Genomic DNA, 14,092 nt, shown 5'->3' on the forward strand with positions numbered 1-14,092 from the left:
GTAATGAGTTCAGCGCCGGTGGCCCGGTTAGCGGGTCGCCAGCGGGATTGGCGGCTCAAGGGTGGGAGCGCAGCTCTGTCAGGCTGCGCTCCATGGAGGCTCAGCGACATATTTATGTAGACGCGGTTGAGGGGCGTCCTGGACCAGCGCGATCACCCTGACACTGGTAATGTAGCTAACAGGGGCTAATCCCACTGTTAGCACTGAAGACTTCAAACCAGTATAATCTTAGTATGCGGTAAGCCGCGCGCCATTTCAGGGGGCGGGGCTTCTCAGAGCGGATCCAGCACTCACCAGCGCCATTTTCTCCCTGCAGAACGCCGAGACACGCTGACAGGGAGCGCTGAGTGTCCACATAACTCTAGTTACTGCGGTACCAGGGTGTTATAGACGGGTTCACTACGATATGCCGGCGGTCGGGCTCCCGGCGACCAGCATACCGGCGCCGGGAGCTCGACCGGCTTACCGACAGTGTGGCGAGCGCAAATGAGCCCCTTGCGGGCTCGCCACGCTGCGGGCACGCGCGCCACACTATTTTATTCTCCCTCCAGGGGTGTCGTGGACCCCCACGAGGGAGAATAAGTGTCAGTATGCCGGCTTTCGGGCTCCCGGCGCCGGTATGCTGGTCGCCGGGAGCCCGACCGCCGGCATGCTGAAGACCACCCGTTATAGACAGGAGGGGGGATAGTGTAGTAAGTACTATTTAACCTATTAAGGTTATTTAGTCTGCGCCAGGCTGTTATCATAATAACTGCTCACTGGGGCGCTGTGTGGCTGGCTCCTTATATTCTGTGACTCTCTGAAGGTACTCTGGGGGAAACTGTCTGACATTTTCCTGTGTGTGTGTATATATCCACATTACCATGTCTAAGGGCTCTGTATCATGTGCTGCAGAGTGTGTATCTTCTCCTGAAGAGTCTATCCCATGTACTCAGGACTGCAATGTGCTTTCCCAACCTTCTGAATCTGAACCCCCATGGGTGGATTCTTTAAAGGGAATGATATCCCAGATTTCATCAAGGATGTCATATAATGAGAAAGCGACGCAGTTTTTGAGAAAATCTGTAGTGGGTTTGCAGCATTCAGCTCCTACTCCCTAAAATACCCCACCTACATACCCTAAAAAACGTACACTTGCCCAAATAACGCAAGCTGATACTGACTCGGATACAGGGGACAGTGATGGGGATATGCATGGGAGGGATGCTTCCCTTGCTAGGAGGGTGCAGTTGATGATTGAAGCCATTAGGGATGTTTTGCATATTACTGAGAAGATACCTGAGCAGGAAGAGGAATCTTATTTTACGGAAAATCCCCCCTCACCTTCCCTGCTTCTAAAGAGCTGAGCTCTCTATTTGAAAAATCCTGGGAAAACCTAGAGAAAATTCCAGATCCCTAAAAGAATTCTCATTGCTTTTCCTTTTCCTGAAGAGGATAGAAAGAAATGGGGAAAACCCACCTATAGTAGACGCTTCTGTATCTAGGTTGTCTAAAAAGGTGGTTTTACCTGTTCCTGGTTCAACCAAGGAGTCGGCTGACCACAAGATTGAGACTACGCTCAAATCTCTATACACTGCTACAGGAGTGGCTTTAAGCCCACTATTGCTTGTGCGTGGATTTCTAAAGCCATAGTAAAGTGGTCAGGCACATTACTAGAGGACTTAGATACTATGGATAGGTGTGACATTGATTTGTTTTTGCGTCACATACAGGATTCTGCTGGGTTCATGGTGGAGGTACTTCCATGGCGGTCTCCGCACGCAGAGGACTGTGGCTACGTCAATGGACTGCGGATGCAGAATCTAAGAAAAGTGTGGAGAACCTACCCTTCACAGGTCAGGCTCTGTTTGGGGACGCATTGGATGCGTGGATTTCCACAGCAACTCCACCGACTAGGAAATCTTATCCTACGTCCGCACTGCAGTACTTTTGGACCGCAAAATTTTTAAAAAACAAATCCCCTTCCACCTTGTTTAGGGGTGGTCGGGGAAAATTAAAAAAACCTGCACCAACAGGTTCTCAGGAACAGAAACCAGGTTCTGTTTCCTCAAAATCTTAAGTATCTCCCAGCCTGGAGATCGGGAAGGTGGGAGCGAGACTAAAAAATTTCAGTCACATCTTTGCGTCATCACGCCTAGTCCCCCTGGGTGACAGACATTGTTACCCAGGGCTACAGACTGGAGTTTCAGGAACTCCCAGCTCACATATTCTTTAAATCAGGCTTACTAGTTTCGCTGACAGAAAGTGCTATCCTACAGGAAGCCATTCAAAAATTGGTCCGAACAGATGTTATTGTACCAGTTCCACCTCATCTATACCACAAGGGTTATTACTCAAACCTGTTTGTGGTACCGAAACCGGATGGTTCACTAAGGCCAATTTTAAACCTAAAGTCATTGAACCCATACTTAAAGGAATTAAAATTCAAGATGGAGTCTCTGAGAGCGGAGATCTCAGTTCTGGAGTTGAGGGAATTCCTAGTATCCCTCAATATCAAGGATGCATACCTTCACATTCCGATCTGGCTTATCTCAGATTTGCGCTGCAGGATTGTCACTATCGGTTCCAGGCACTGCCTTTTGGTGTCTCCACAGCACGAGGGTGTTCACCAAGGTCATGGCAGAGATGATGCTACTCCTCCGCAGATAAGGAGTGAACGTACTTCAGCTTTTCATATCAACCAACCTATTGTGGTGCCAGTTGCTACTGACACCTCGATTACCTCAAAGTCCTTGAATGTGGTGAGGGCTTTGAAAATTTATGTGAAGAGAACTTCACGTCACAGGAAGTCAGACGCTTTATTTGTTTTCTATGATCCCAACAAGGTTGGGTGTCCTGCTTCTAAGCAGACGATTTCTCGTTGGATCAGGTTTACTATCCAGCATGCTTATTCTACGGTAGGCTTGCCATGTCCAAAATCTGTTAAGGCCCACTCTACTCGTAAAGTGGGTTCTTCCTGGGCTGCTGACCGGGGTGTTTTTGCTTTACAGCTTTGCTGAGCAGCTACTTGGTCTGGGTCGAACACGTTTGCTAAGTTCTACAAGTTCGATACTTTGGCCTCTGAGAACCTAAAGTTTGGTCAATCTGTTCTGCAGGACCCTCAGCACTCTCTCTCCCGTACAGGGAGCTTTGGTACATCCCCATGGTACTAATGTGGACCCCAGCATCCTCTAGGACGTAAGAGAAAATAGGATTTTAATTACCTACCGGTAAATCCTTTTCTCTGACGTCCTAGTGGATGCTGGGGACTCCGTAAGGACCATGGGGAATAGCGGCTCCGCAGGAGACTGGGCACTCTAAAAGAAAGATTAGGTACTATCTGGTGTGCACTGGCTCCTCCCTCTATGCCCCTCCTCCAGACCTCAGTTAGAATTCTGTGCCCGGCCGAGCTGGTTGCACACTAGGGGGCTCTCCTGAGCTTCTAGAAAAAGAAAGTATTTGTTAGGTTTTGTATTTTCAGTGAGATCTGCTGGCAACAGACTCACTGCTTTGTGGGACAGAGGGGAGAGAAGCGAACCTACCTGCTTGCAGCTAGCTTGGGCTTCTTAGGCTACTGGACACCATTAGCTCCAGAGGGATCGAACACAGGCCCAGCCTCAGTCGTCCGGTCCCAGAGCCGCGCCGCCGTCCCCCTCGTAGAGCCAGAAGAACGAAGAGAAGTGGAAAAATCGGCGGTTGAAGACTCCTGTCTTCATTAAGGTAGCGCACAGCACTGCAGCTGTGCGCCATTGCTCCCTCTGCACACCACACACTCAGGTCACTGATGGGTGCAGGGCGCTGGGGGGGAGGGGGGCGCCCTGGGCAGCAATTAGAGTACCTTACCATGGCTAAAAGCACATAATACAGTGTATAACACTGTATATGTGCATAATCCCCCGCCATACAACACACATAAAAGCGGGAGAAGTCCGCCGAGAAAGGGGCGGGGCTATCTACCTCAGCACACCGGCGCCATTTTCTTCACAGCTCCGCTGGAAGACAGCTCCCCAGGCTCTTCCCTGCAGTTTCCAGGCATCAAGGCTTAAAAAGAGAGGGGGGGCACAAAATTTAGGCGCAAAAAACTGTGTAAAAAAGCTGCTATAGGGAGAAATCACTCAGTACAAAGTGTTACTCCCTGTCATATATAGCGCTGTGGTGTGTGCTGGCATACTCTCTCTCTGTCTCCCCAAAGGACTTTGTGGGGTCCTGTCCTCAGTCAGAGCATTCCCTGTGTGTGTGCGTGTGTCGGTACGGCTGTGTCGACATGATTGATGAGGAAGATTATATGGAGGCGGAGCAGGTGCCGATAAGTGTGATGTCACCCCCTGCGGGGTCGACACCAGAGTGGGTGGATATGTGGAAGGTATTAACAGACAGTGTCAACTCCTTTACATAAAAGGCTAGATGACGTACAGCAGTGGGACAGCCGGCTTCTCAGCCCGTGCCTGCCCAGGTGTCTCAAAAGCCATCAGGGGCTCAAAAACGCCCGCTACCTCAGATGGCAGACACAGATGTCGACACGGATACTGACTCCAGTGTCGACGACGATGAGACTAGTGTACATTCCAATAGAACCACCCGTTACATGATTACGGCAATAAAAAATGTGTTGCACATTTCTGACATTACCCCAGGTACCACAAAAAAGGGTATTCTGTTTGGGGAGAAAAAGCTACCAGTGGTTTTTCCCCAATCTGATGAGTTAAATGAGGTGTGTGAAGAAGCGTGGGCTTCCCCCGATAAGAAACTGGTGGTTTCTAAAAGGTTACTAATGGCGTACCCTTTCCCGCCAGAGGACAGGTTACGTTGGGAGACATCCCCTAGGGTGGATAAAGCGCTCACACGCCTGTCAAAGAAGGTGGCACTACCGTTTCCGGACACGGCCGCCCTAAAGGAGCCTGCTGATAGGAGGCAGGAGGCTATCCTGAAGTCTGTATATACACACTCAGGTATTATACTGAGACCGGCTATTGCTTCAGCATGGATGTGCAGTGCTGCAGCTGCGTGGTCAGATTCCTTGTCTGAAAATATTGATACCCTAGACAGGGACACTATATTGCTAACCATAGAGCATATTAAAGACGCAGTCTTGTACATGAGAGATGCACAGAGGGATATTTGCCGGCTGGCATCTAGAATAAATGCAATGTCCATTTCTGCCAGGAGAGTATTGTGGACTCGGCAGTGGACAGGTGATACAGATTCTAAAAGGCACATGGAGGTTTTGCCTTACAAGGGTGAGGAATTGTTTGGGGACGGTCTCTCGGACCTAGTTTCCACAGCAACAGCTGGGAAGTCGACATTTTTACCCCATATTCCCTCACAGACAAAGAAAGCACCGTATTATCAGGTACAGTCCTTTCGGCCCCAAAAAGGCAAGCGGGTTAGAGGCGCGTCCTTTCTGCCCAGAGGTAGAGGGAAAAAGCTGCAACATACAGCCAGTTCCCAAGAACAAAAGTCCTCCCCCGCTTCCTCTAAGTCCACCGCAGGACGCTGGGGCTCCACAGGCGGAGCCAGGTGCGGTGGGGGCCCGTCTCAGGAACTTCAGCGACCAGTGGGCTCGCTCACGGGTGGATCCCTGGATTCTACAAGTGGTATCTCAGGGGTACAAGCTGGAATTCGAGATGTCTCCCCTTCGCCGTTTCCTCAAATCTGCCTTACCAACAACTCTCCCAGACAGGGAGGCAGTGCTGGAGGCGATTCACAAGCTGTATTCTCAGCAGGTGATAATCAAGGTACCCCTCCTTCAACAAGGACGGGGTTACTATTCCACAATGTTTGTGGTACCGAAACCAGACGGTTCGGTGAGACCCATTTTAAATGTAAAATCCTTGAACACTTATATAAGAAGGTTCAAGTTCAAAATGCAATCGCTCAGGGCGGTTATTGCAAGCCTGGACGAAGGGGATTACATGGTATCACTGGACATCAAGGATGCTTACCTGCATGTCCCCATTTACCCTTCTCACCAGGAGTACCTCAGATTCGTGGTACAGGACTGTCATTACCAATTCCAGACGTTGCCGTTTGGTCGGTCCACGGCACCGAGGGTATTTACCAAGGTAATGGCCGAAATGATGATACTCCTTCGGAAAAAGGGAGTTTTAATTATCCCGTACTTGGACGATCTCCTTATAAAGGCGAGGTCCAGGGAGCAGTTGTTGGTCGGAGTAGCACTATCTCGGGAAGTGCTACAACAGCACGGCTGGATTCTGAGTAATCCAAAGTCGCAGCTGGTTCCTACGACGCGTCTACTGTTCCTGGGGATGGTTCTGGACACAGACCAGAAAAAAGTGTTTCTCCCGGAGGAGAAAGCCAAGGAGCTGTCATCTCTAGTCAGAGACCTCCTAAAACCGAAACAGGTGTCGGTGCATCACTGCACGCGAGTCCTGGGAAAGATGGTGGCTTCTTACGAAGCAATTCCATTCGGCAGGTTCCATGCAAGGATCTTTCAGTGGGATCTGTTGGACAAGTGGTCCGGATCGCATCTTCAGATGCATCGTCTGATAACCCTGTCTCCAAGGACCAGGGTGTCTCTGCTGTGGTGGCTGCAGAGTGCTCATCTTCTAGAGGGCCGCAGATTTGGCATACAGGACTGGGTCCTGGTGACCACGGATGCCAGCCTTCGAGGCTGGGGGGCAGTCACACAGGGAAGAAACTTCCAAGGACTATGGTCAAGCCAGGAGACTTCCCTACACATAAATATTCTGGAACTAAGGGCCATTTACAATGCCCTAAGTCAGGCAAGACCCCTGCTTCAAGACCAGCCGGTACTGATCCAGTCAGACAACATCACGGCGGTCGCCCATGTAAACCGACAGGGCGGTACAAGAAGCAGGATGGTGAGGGCAGAAGCCACAAGGATTCTCCGATGGGCGGAGAATCACGTGTTAGCACTGTCAGCAGTGTTCATTCCGGGAGTGGACAACTGGGAAGCAGACTTCCTCAGCAGGCACGACCTCCACCCGGGAGAGTGGGGACTTCATCCAGAAGTCTTCCAAATGATTGTAAACCGTTGGGAAAGGCCACAGGTGGACATGATGGCGTCCCGCCTCAACAAAAAGCTAAAAAGATATTGCGCCAGGTCAAGGGACCCTCAGGCGATAGCTGTGGACGCTCTAGTGACACCGTGGGTGTACCAGTCGGTTTATGTGTTCCCTCCTCTTCCTCTCATACCCAAGGTACTGAGGATAATAAGAAGGAGAAGAATAAGAATATACTCGTTGTTCCGGATTGGCCAAGAAGAGCTTGGTACCCAGAACTTCAAGAAATGATCTCAGAGGACCCATGGCCTCTGTCGCTCAGACAGGACCTGTTGCAGCAGGGGCCCTGTCTGTTCCAAGACTTACCGCGGCTGCGTTTGACGGCATGGCGGTTGAACACCGGATCCTAAAGGAAAAGGGCATTCCGGAGGAAGTCATTCCTACGCTGACTAAAGCTAGGAAGGATGTGACCGCAAAACATTATCACCGCATATGGCGGAAATATGTTGCTTGGTGTGAGGCCAGGAAGGCCCCAATAGAGGAATTTCAGCTGGGTCGTTTTCTGCACTTCCTACAGTCAGGGGTGACTATGGGCCTCAAATTGGGTTCCATTAAGGTCCAGATTTCGGCTCTGTCGATTTTCTTCCAAAAAGAACTGGCTTCACTGCCTGAAGTTCAGACTTTTGTTAAGGGAGTGCTGCATATTCAGCCCCCTTTTGTGCCTCCAGTGGCACCTTGGGATCTCAACGTGGTGTTGGATTTCCTAAAGTCGCATTGGTTTGAGCCACTTAAAACCGTGGAGCTAAAATATCTCACGTGGAAAGTGGTCATGCTGTTGGCCTTGGCTTCGGCCAGGCGTGTGTCAGAATTGGCGGCTTTGTCTTGTAAAAGCCCTTATCTGATTTTCCATATGGATAGGGCGGAATTGAGGACTCGTCCCCAATTTCTTCCTAAGGTGGTATCAGCGTTTCATTTGAACCAACCTATTGTGGTGCCTGCGGCTACTTGGGACTTGGAGGATTCCAAGTTGCTAGATGTAGTCAGGGCCCTGAAAATCTATGTTTCCAGGATGGCTAGAGTCAGGACGACTGACTCGCTATTTATCCTGTATGCACCCAACAAGCTGGGTGTTCCTGCTTCAAAGCAGACTATTGCTCGCTGGATCTGTAGCACGATTCAACTTGCACATTCTGCGGCTGGACTGCCGCATCCTAAATCTGTAAAAGCCCATTCCACGAGGAAGGTGGGCTCTTCTTGGGCGGCTGCCCGAGGGGTCTCTGCTTTACAACTTTGCCGAGCTGCTACTTGGTCGGGTTCAAACACATTTGCTAAATTCTACAAGTTTGATACCCTGGCTGAGGAGGACCTAGAGTTTGCTCATTCGGTGCTGCAGAGTCATCCGCACTCTCCCGCCCGTTTGGGAGCTTTGGTATAATCCCCATGGTACTTACGGAGTCCCCAGCATCCACTAGGACGTCAGAGAAAATAAGAATTTACTCACCGGTAATTCTATTTCTCGTAGTCCGTAGTGGATGCTGGGCGCCCGTCCCAAGTGCGGATTGTCTGCAATGCTTGTATATAGTTATTGCTTAACTAAAGGGTTATTGTTTGGAGCCATCTGTTGAGAGGCTCAGTTGTTATTCATACTGTTAACTGGGTATAGTATCACGAGTTGTACGGTGTGGCTGGTATGAGTCTTACCCTGGATTCCAAATCCTTTCCTAGTAATGTCAGCTCTTCCGGGCACAGTTTCCTAACTGAGGTCTGGAGGAGGGGCATAGAGGGAGGAGCCAGTGCACACCAGATAGTACCTAATCTTTCTTTTAGAGTGCCCAGTCTCCTGCGGAGCCGCTATTCCCCATGGTCCTTACGGAGTCCCCAGCATCCACTACGGACTACGAGAAATAGAATTACCGGTGAGTAAATTCTTTTTTTCTCGTAGTCCGTAGATGATGCTGGGCGCCCGCCCAGTGCTTCATATTCCTGCATTGTTACTTTGTTCAGTTTGTTAATGCAGCCGTTGCTGATTTGTTCCAAGTTGGTTAGCTTGGCTTTCCTTGTGTTGTACGTGTGAGCTGGTATGAATCTCACCAGTATCTGTGTATTTCCTTCTTTCGAAGTATGTCCGTCTCCTCAGGCACAGTTTCTAGTAGGGAGCCAGCCCAAACTATTAAACTCTTAAAGTGCCAGTGGCTCCCAAAGGACCCGTCTATACCCCATGGTACTAATGTGGACCCCAGCATCCTCTACGGACTATGAGAAAAGGATTTACCGGTAGGTAATTAAAAGCCTTTTTTTTGTTTATATTAATATATATTAATATATATGAGTGCTATTCTTGTAAGAGGTTTTTGTTTTGTTTTTTACTAATATTTAATCAGAAACTACTACATCTGTTAGATTTATTATCATCGTGACCAGTGTATGATTTTTTAGATATTTAAATACAAAGTTTGTTTTCAATTATTGAGATTTATAGCTACAGATGTGTCCTTGCTGATCTTACACTTTTTTCCCACTGCTGCTTGCGTACGTATAGCGGCAGCGGGTATCTGCACACCACCGTGACTAGTCACATTGTGCATACACACCATGTATTCCTATGGAAACGGGTGCATATGCACATGCCCGCACACAGCCACGGGCACACTATTTGCACCAAACGTGCATACATATTGATAAATAGATGCCTACGAAACCCATACCAATAGCCTTGTGTTATGCATTTTTCCACTGCTCCACTTGCTCCTGCTGGCAGCTTCTTGTTGGCGGACTTGTTTCCTGTCTGAAGAAAAGATGGCAGGAGTGAGGCGAGCCCAGTAATCCTGCTCTTCTTTCAAACAGGCACATTGATGTCCAACAACAACAAGCTGCCAGCGGGGCTCTGCATCAGACGAATGTTTAGAGGATGTCTTGACGCCGGACCCATGGTAAATATGTTTATAGGATCTGGTTGTACTTTGGAATTTAACTTTTTGGGTTGAATTGACCTCTCATGTTTGTCATCTGAAAATATGTATGAACATCTTTGTCACAAAAAAATGCCTAATCAGGCCATTTATTGGTTCATAGTAATGGCCATGCAGTTTTAGATGGTAGCATAACTCATTTTTAAATGGTCTGAAAAGTTTTATTACTGTTATTGCTTAGTCCAGTGGTTCTCAAACTGTGTGCCGTGGCACCCTGGGGTGCCTCAGGACACTTGAAGGGGCACCTTGGATTGGTGGTTCAGGACCAATTCAAATTATTTATAGTCAATGTAATAGACAAAACCTGTGCTGGCGGCTGTCAGTCATATAATATGTAGACAAACAGAAGCAAACTTGTTCCTCACCACACAACTGACCCTAAGATGACATATAAACATAAATTACTTAATTTAATATTTCTTTCTAGATTTCTGAATAAGAAACGTTTGGCCTAGGGGGGCCGTGAAAAGAATTCTGATACTCTAGGGTGCCGTGATTCAGAAAAGTTTGGGAACCACTGGCTTAATCTGTACTCTTCATGAGTGATCTGCTTTCCGACAGTCCATGTTATTGTTTTCTGAGACTTTCCTTTATGCCTTTCTGTAGGGATGAGTCTCCGGTGAAGTCAGCGCACTCTCGAAGCAATGGCCAAGCTACTGTCTCTCCTCCAGTCAGCCCTTCACGTCCTGGAGGTGTAAAGACTGTGTCCGGCGTGGGAGGAACTACATATGAGATATCTGTATGAATAGATTTTTGGACACTTTTGGACACACAGGTGGTCAAAGTGACCAAAGTTATCAGTGTGATAATCAACAGTGGCCAATCCTGGACTCCCTCTGTGTGTCCACACGTCATGTTCCCGTGGAGTCACTTGTGGGTTCCTTTTCTTTGTTTTTATTTTGTTTTGTTTTAAAAACTTTCCCCAACCACAGTTTTTGTTTTTTTTTGTTTTCCCCCCCCCCCTTTTTAAAGTTTCACATTTAATTTTAGGGGCAGAATATGGGCTGCAGATTTCTCTGCGAACATCGAATTTCTTGCATTTTTTACTGACACCGTTTGTCTTTTAATTACAACGGTAATTTCTTATTCCACTTTCATCTGGACTCCTCTGCCGCCAGAGTGGCAGGGATGCCATGTACTCTCTGCCCAGGTTACAGGGAGCATGGCGTATAAGTTACACTTGGCGATCTGTTTCTTAACAGAAGGCTTTCTTATTCGTAGGCGTGGAAGTTGGGTTCTTTTCTTTTTAAAATATTTTCTATATATAATTTTTTCTTTTTTTTTCATCTGAGGGGGAACGTGATCTGCACAAGTTTATAAATAGAGATGAATATATGATATTATTTTACAGCTGGGGAGCAGGCAATAAATACCCCTCCACCTCCACAAAATGGAGAAATGAGGGAGGGTGCCTTCATTTTTATTATTTCATTTAAAAATAAATATATAAATGAAACAAAAGACCCAATTCTGAGACATGTAAGACGGGTGCGAAGGTATGTGTATATTGATAGGTAAGAAATACAGTGCTAATCTATCCTCATTCATTTGTACATAGCAGTACTTATTGGCTTCTCTATGCCCTAATTATGCAGAGGTATCCTCTACCACCTACCACAGTTTTTCCCAGGCCTGACTACTCCGTCCTTTGGCTCTCCAGCTGTTGTGAAACTACACATTCCCAACATGCCCTGCCACCGTTTTAGAACTCCCTAATAGCAAAACTTTGGCAAGGAATGTATAACAGCTGCAGAGCAAGAGGTTGGCAAGGCCTGGTCTACACTGTCTTCCACTTGCTTCCTGCTGCCTTCTCTCATCCTCATTTTCTGCACTTTGGCTTAATTTTTGCTATTCATCATACCATTTTTGCTTTGTTTCTTTGCTGCTTAACCTGCAGTATTAAACAGTGAAAGAGAAGAGAGGTGGACCAGAGAAGAGGCTGAACGTAGCAATCAATCAGCTTAGGAAGCATTATAGAGACATTCTATAATATAATATGATAGGAGAAGCATGACTGGTTGCTATGGGCACTCCACTTCTCCACTTTTCACTGCTGGATACATAACTGCCATGGTGATGAAAATACTTCTGAGTGTGGGCTACATTGATGGGCAGGTTACCACGAACTGCACATAACCCGACAGTAAGACGATGCCCAGATCCATACAGTATTTACATTGTGTAACAAGCTTGCTGCATATAAAGCAAAACGTGTGTTTGCTCAACTCGGATTCAGGTCAAATAGATACAAACCGTTAACTCAAAGCTCAACACCAAATGTGGGTAGTGTGCCCAAGTTTCGAACTGCCATGGGTAGAGATTCCTGTACCTTTTATACTTTTCCCTGAATTTTGTTTCACATTCGAATTGTAACTGCACACAAAGATAAATATAGTGTGCTAGACACGCTAGATTAGTGCTTGTGTCTGAAAGGAATTGGTATAGATTTGCAGATTTAGCATAACAATAAGCATGGTGCAGGTCACTCATGTCGGACCTGTGCGTTTACCCAGGTTAGTGACTTTTATAGAGAGATGTACATGAAATGCCAGCGTTCCCTTGCATTGTGTTTTTCTCACATTAGCGATGCGAGAAAGACGTTTATTTTGTGAAAAAGAATCTGGTGGGATACTAGTGTGGCTAAGTCACAAAGTAGGCAGGCATGGAGGGCGCAATGGGTACATCTGTAATGGGCCCTGAGGTTCCAAGGGGCACGGAGTCTGAATGGGCCCAAAGATACTTAGTCTGCAGCTGCTGCTGGGTCTCACAGCCTTGCCGGACCGGATGTGAGACCCAGTTCTCAGAGTCTCCACAGTCCGCACAGCTACCTGGCTCTTGGGAATACTCACCCGGTTAGTCTGCACTTCCTCTGCTGCTCACGTTACAGGTACTACAAGAGAGAGCCTGCCTACCAGGGAAATACTGACAGGCAGTGCACACACTGCTGATATCCGACCTGGCACACTTTGTAGCTCCCAGCGGCTCTCTCTCGGCTGCGCTCCGGTATGCTGCTACAGACTGCTCCCAACTGTACGGGCGAGCTGCTTTCTTAAACCTCTGCTGGTCTCTATGCACATGCAGGCTGCCTAGCCATGTGCCGCTAACTGCTTCCATCTGACTTCTCCCATGTCCTCATCCAGCCAGGGTATTGACAGGTCCCCCTCCATAAACTGTATTACAGGCATAAACTTTATTCCATGCTGCTGCATATGCTCCATAGTATTCAATGACACTGTGCAGACATAACGATGTGAAACACTGCGCCAAACTAGTCCTCTGTCCCTGCCTCCCTGTCTCGACGTGGTTGGTGCACAAGTCAAGTGTGTTGGGGCTAGGGGTACTGGGTTCAAGGGGTGGGGGCCCCAGAGACATCAGCAATGTCCCGTGGGGGTGGGTGTTACTCGCTGCTCTGAGCAGAGCAGCTATGAATAGATGCTATGCACACAGCATCTATTCCATGGCAAATAGGGACAGGGGGCATAGCCAGCAGCTCACTGAGCGCTTGCCGTGAGGCCACGTTCCCTAATTTTGCGCTGAGGGCGTGCAGAGATGTCCTTCCTCTGAGCCCAAAGAAGTTGGGAGGTATGGAATTTGTTGATTTCTTTTTTTAGTTTTGTGTCAGCACAATCCTATAATCCAAACTGTTAAACCAGCATCAGAGAGTAAGAAAATTCTGGGTAAAAGCCACAATTTCCAGGATTCTATTGGAGATGAGAGGATTCAGTGTAGGGCTTCACTTACTAATACCTTTTCTCTGACGTCCTAGTGGATGCTGGGACTCCGTCAGGACCATGGGGATTAGCGGCTCCGCAGGAGACAGGGCACAAAAATAAAAGCTTTAGGACTAGGTGGTGTGCACTGGCTCCTCCCCCTATGACCCTCCTCCAAGCCTCAGTTAGGTTTTTGTGCCCGTCCGAGCAGGGTGCAATCTAGGTGGCTCTCCGAAAGAGCTGCTTAGAAAAAGTTATTAGGTTTTTTATTTTCAGTGAGTCCTGCTGGCAACAGGCTCACTGCAACGAGGGACTTAAAGGAGAAGAAGTGAACTCACCTGCGTGCAGGATGGATTGGCTTCTTAGGCTACTGGACACCATTAGCTCCAGAGGGATCGAACACAGGGCCAGCCATGGAGTCCGGTCCCGGAGCCGCGCCGCCGACCCCCTT

General features: G+C 48.1%; 1 protein-coding gene across 3 annotated transcripts in view; it reads left to right on the top strand.

Annotated features, from left to right (window-relative positions):
- The window catches only part of ZDHHC5 (zinc finger DHHC-type palmitoyltransferase 5), a 295,308-nt gene extending 283,916 nt beyond the window's left edge, over nt 1-11,392 (top strand). For 2 of the 3 annotated variants that reach the window (XM_063958462.1, XM_063958463.1), the window contains exon 12: nt 10,538-11,392. In XM_063958462.1, the coding sequence (XP_063814532.1) occupies nt 10,538-10,676 (139 nt within the window). In that variant the 3' untranslated portion in view covers nt 10,677-11,392. Of the gene's footprint in view, nt 1-9,806; nt 9,893-10,537 lie in introns of all 3 variants that reach the window. The other variant, XM_063958464.1, reaches the window with a different exon arrangement.
- The last annotated feature ends 2,700 nt before the right edge of the window (nt 11,393-14,092 follow it).

Source organism: Pseudophryne corroboree, chromosome 3, assembly GCF_028390025.1.
Source record: "Pseudophryne corroboree isolate aPseCor3 chromosome 3, aPseCor3.hap2, whole genome shotgun sequence".
Taxonomy (NCBI): Eukaryota; Metazoa; Chordata; class Amphibia; order Anura; family Myobatrachidae; genus Pseudophryne; species Pseudophryne corroboree.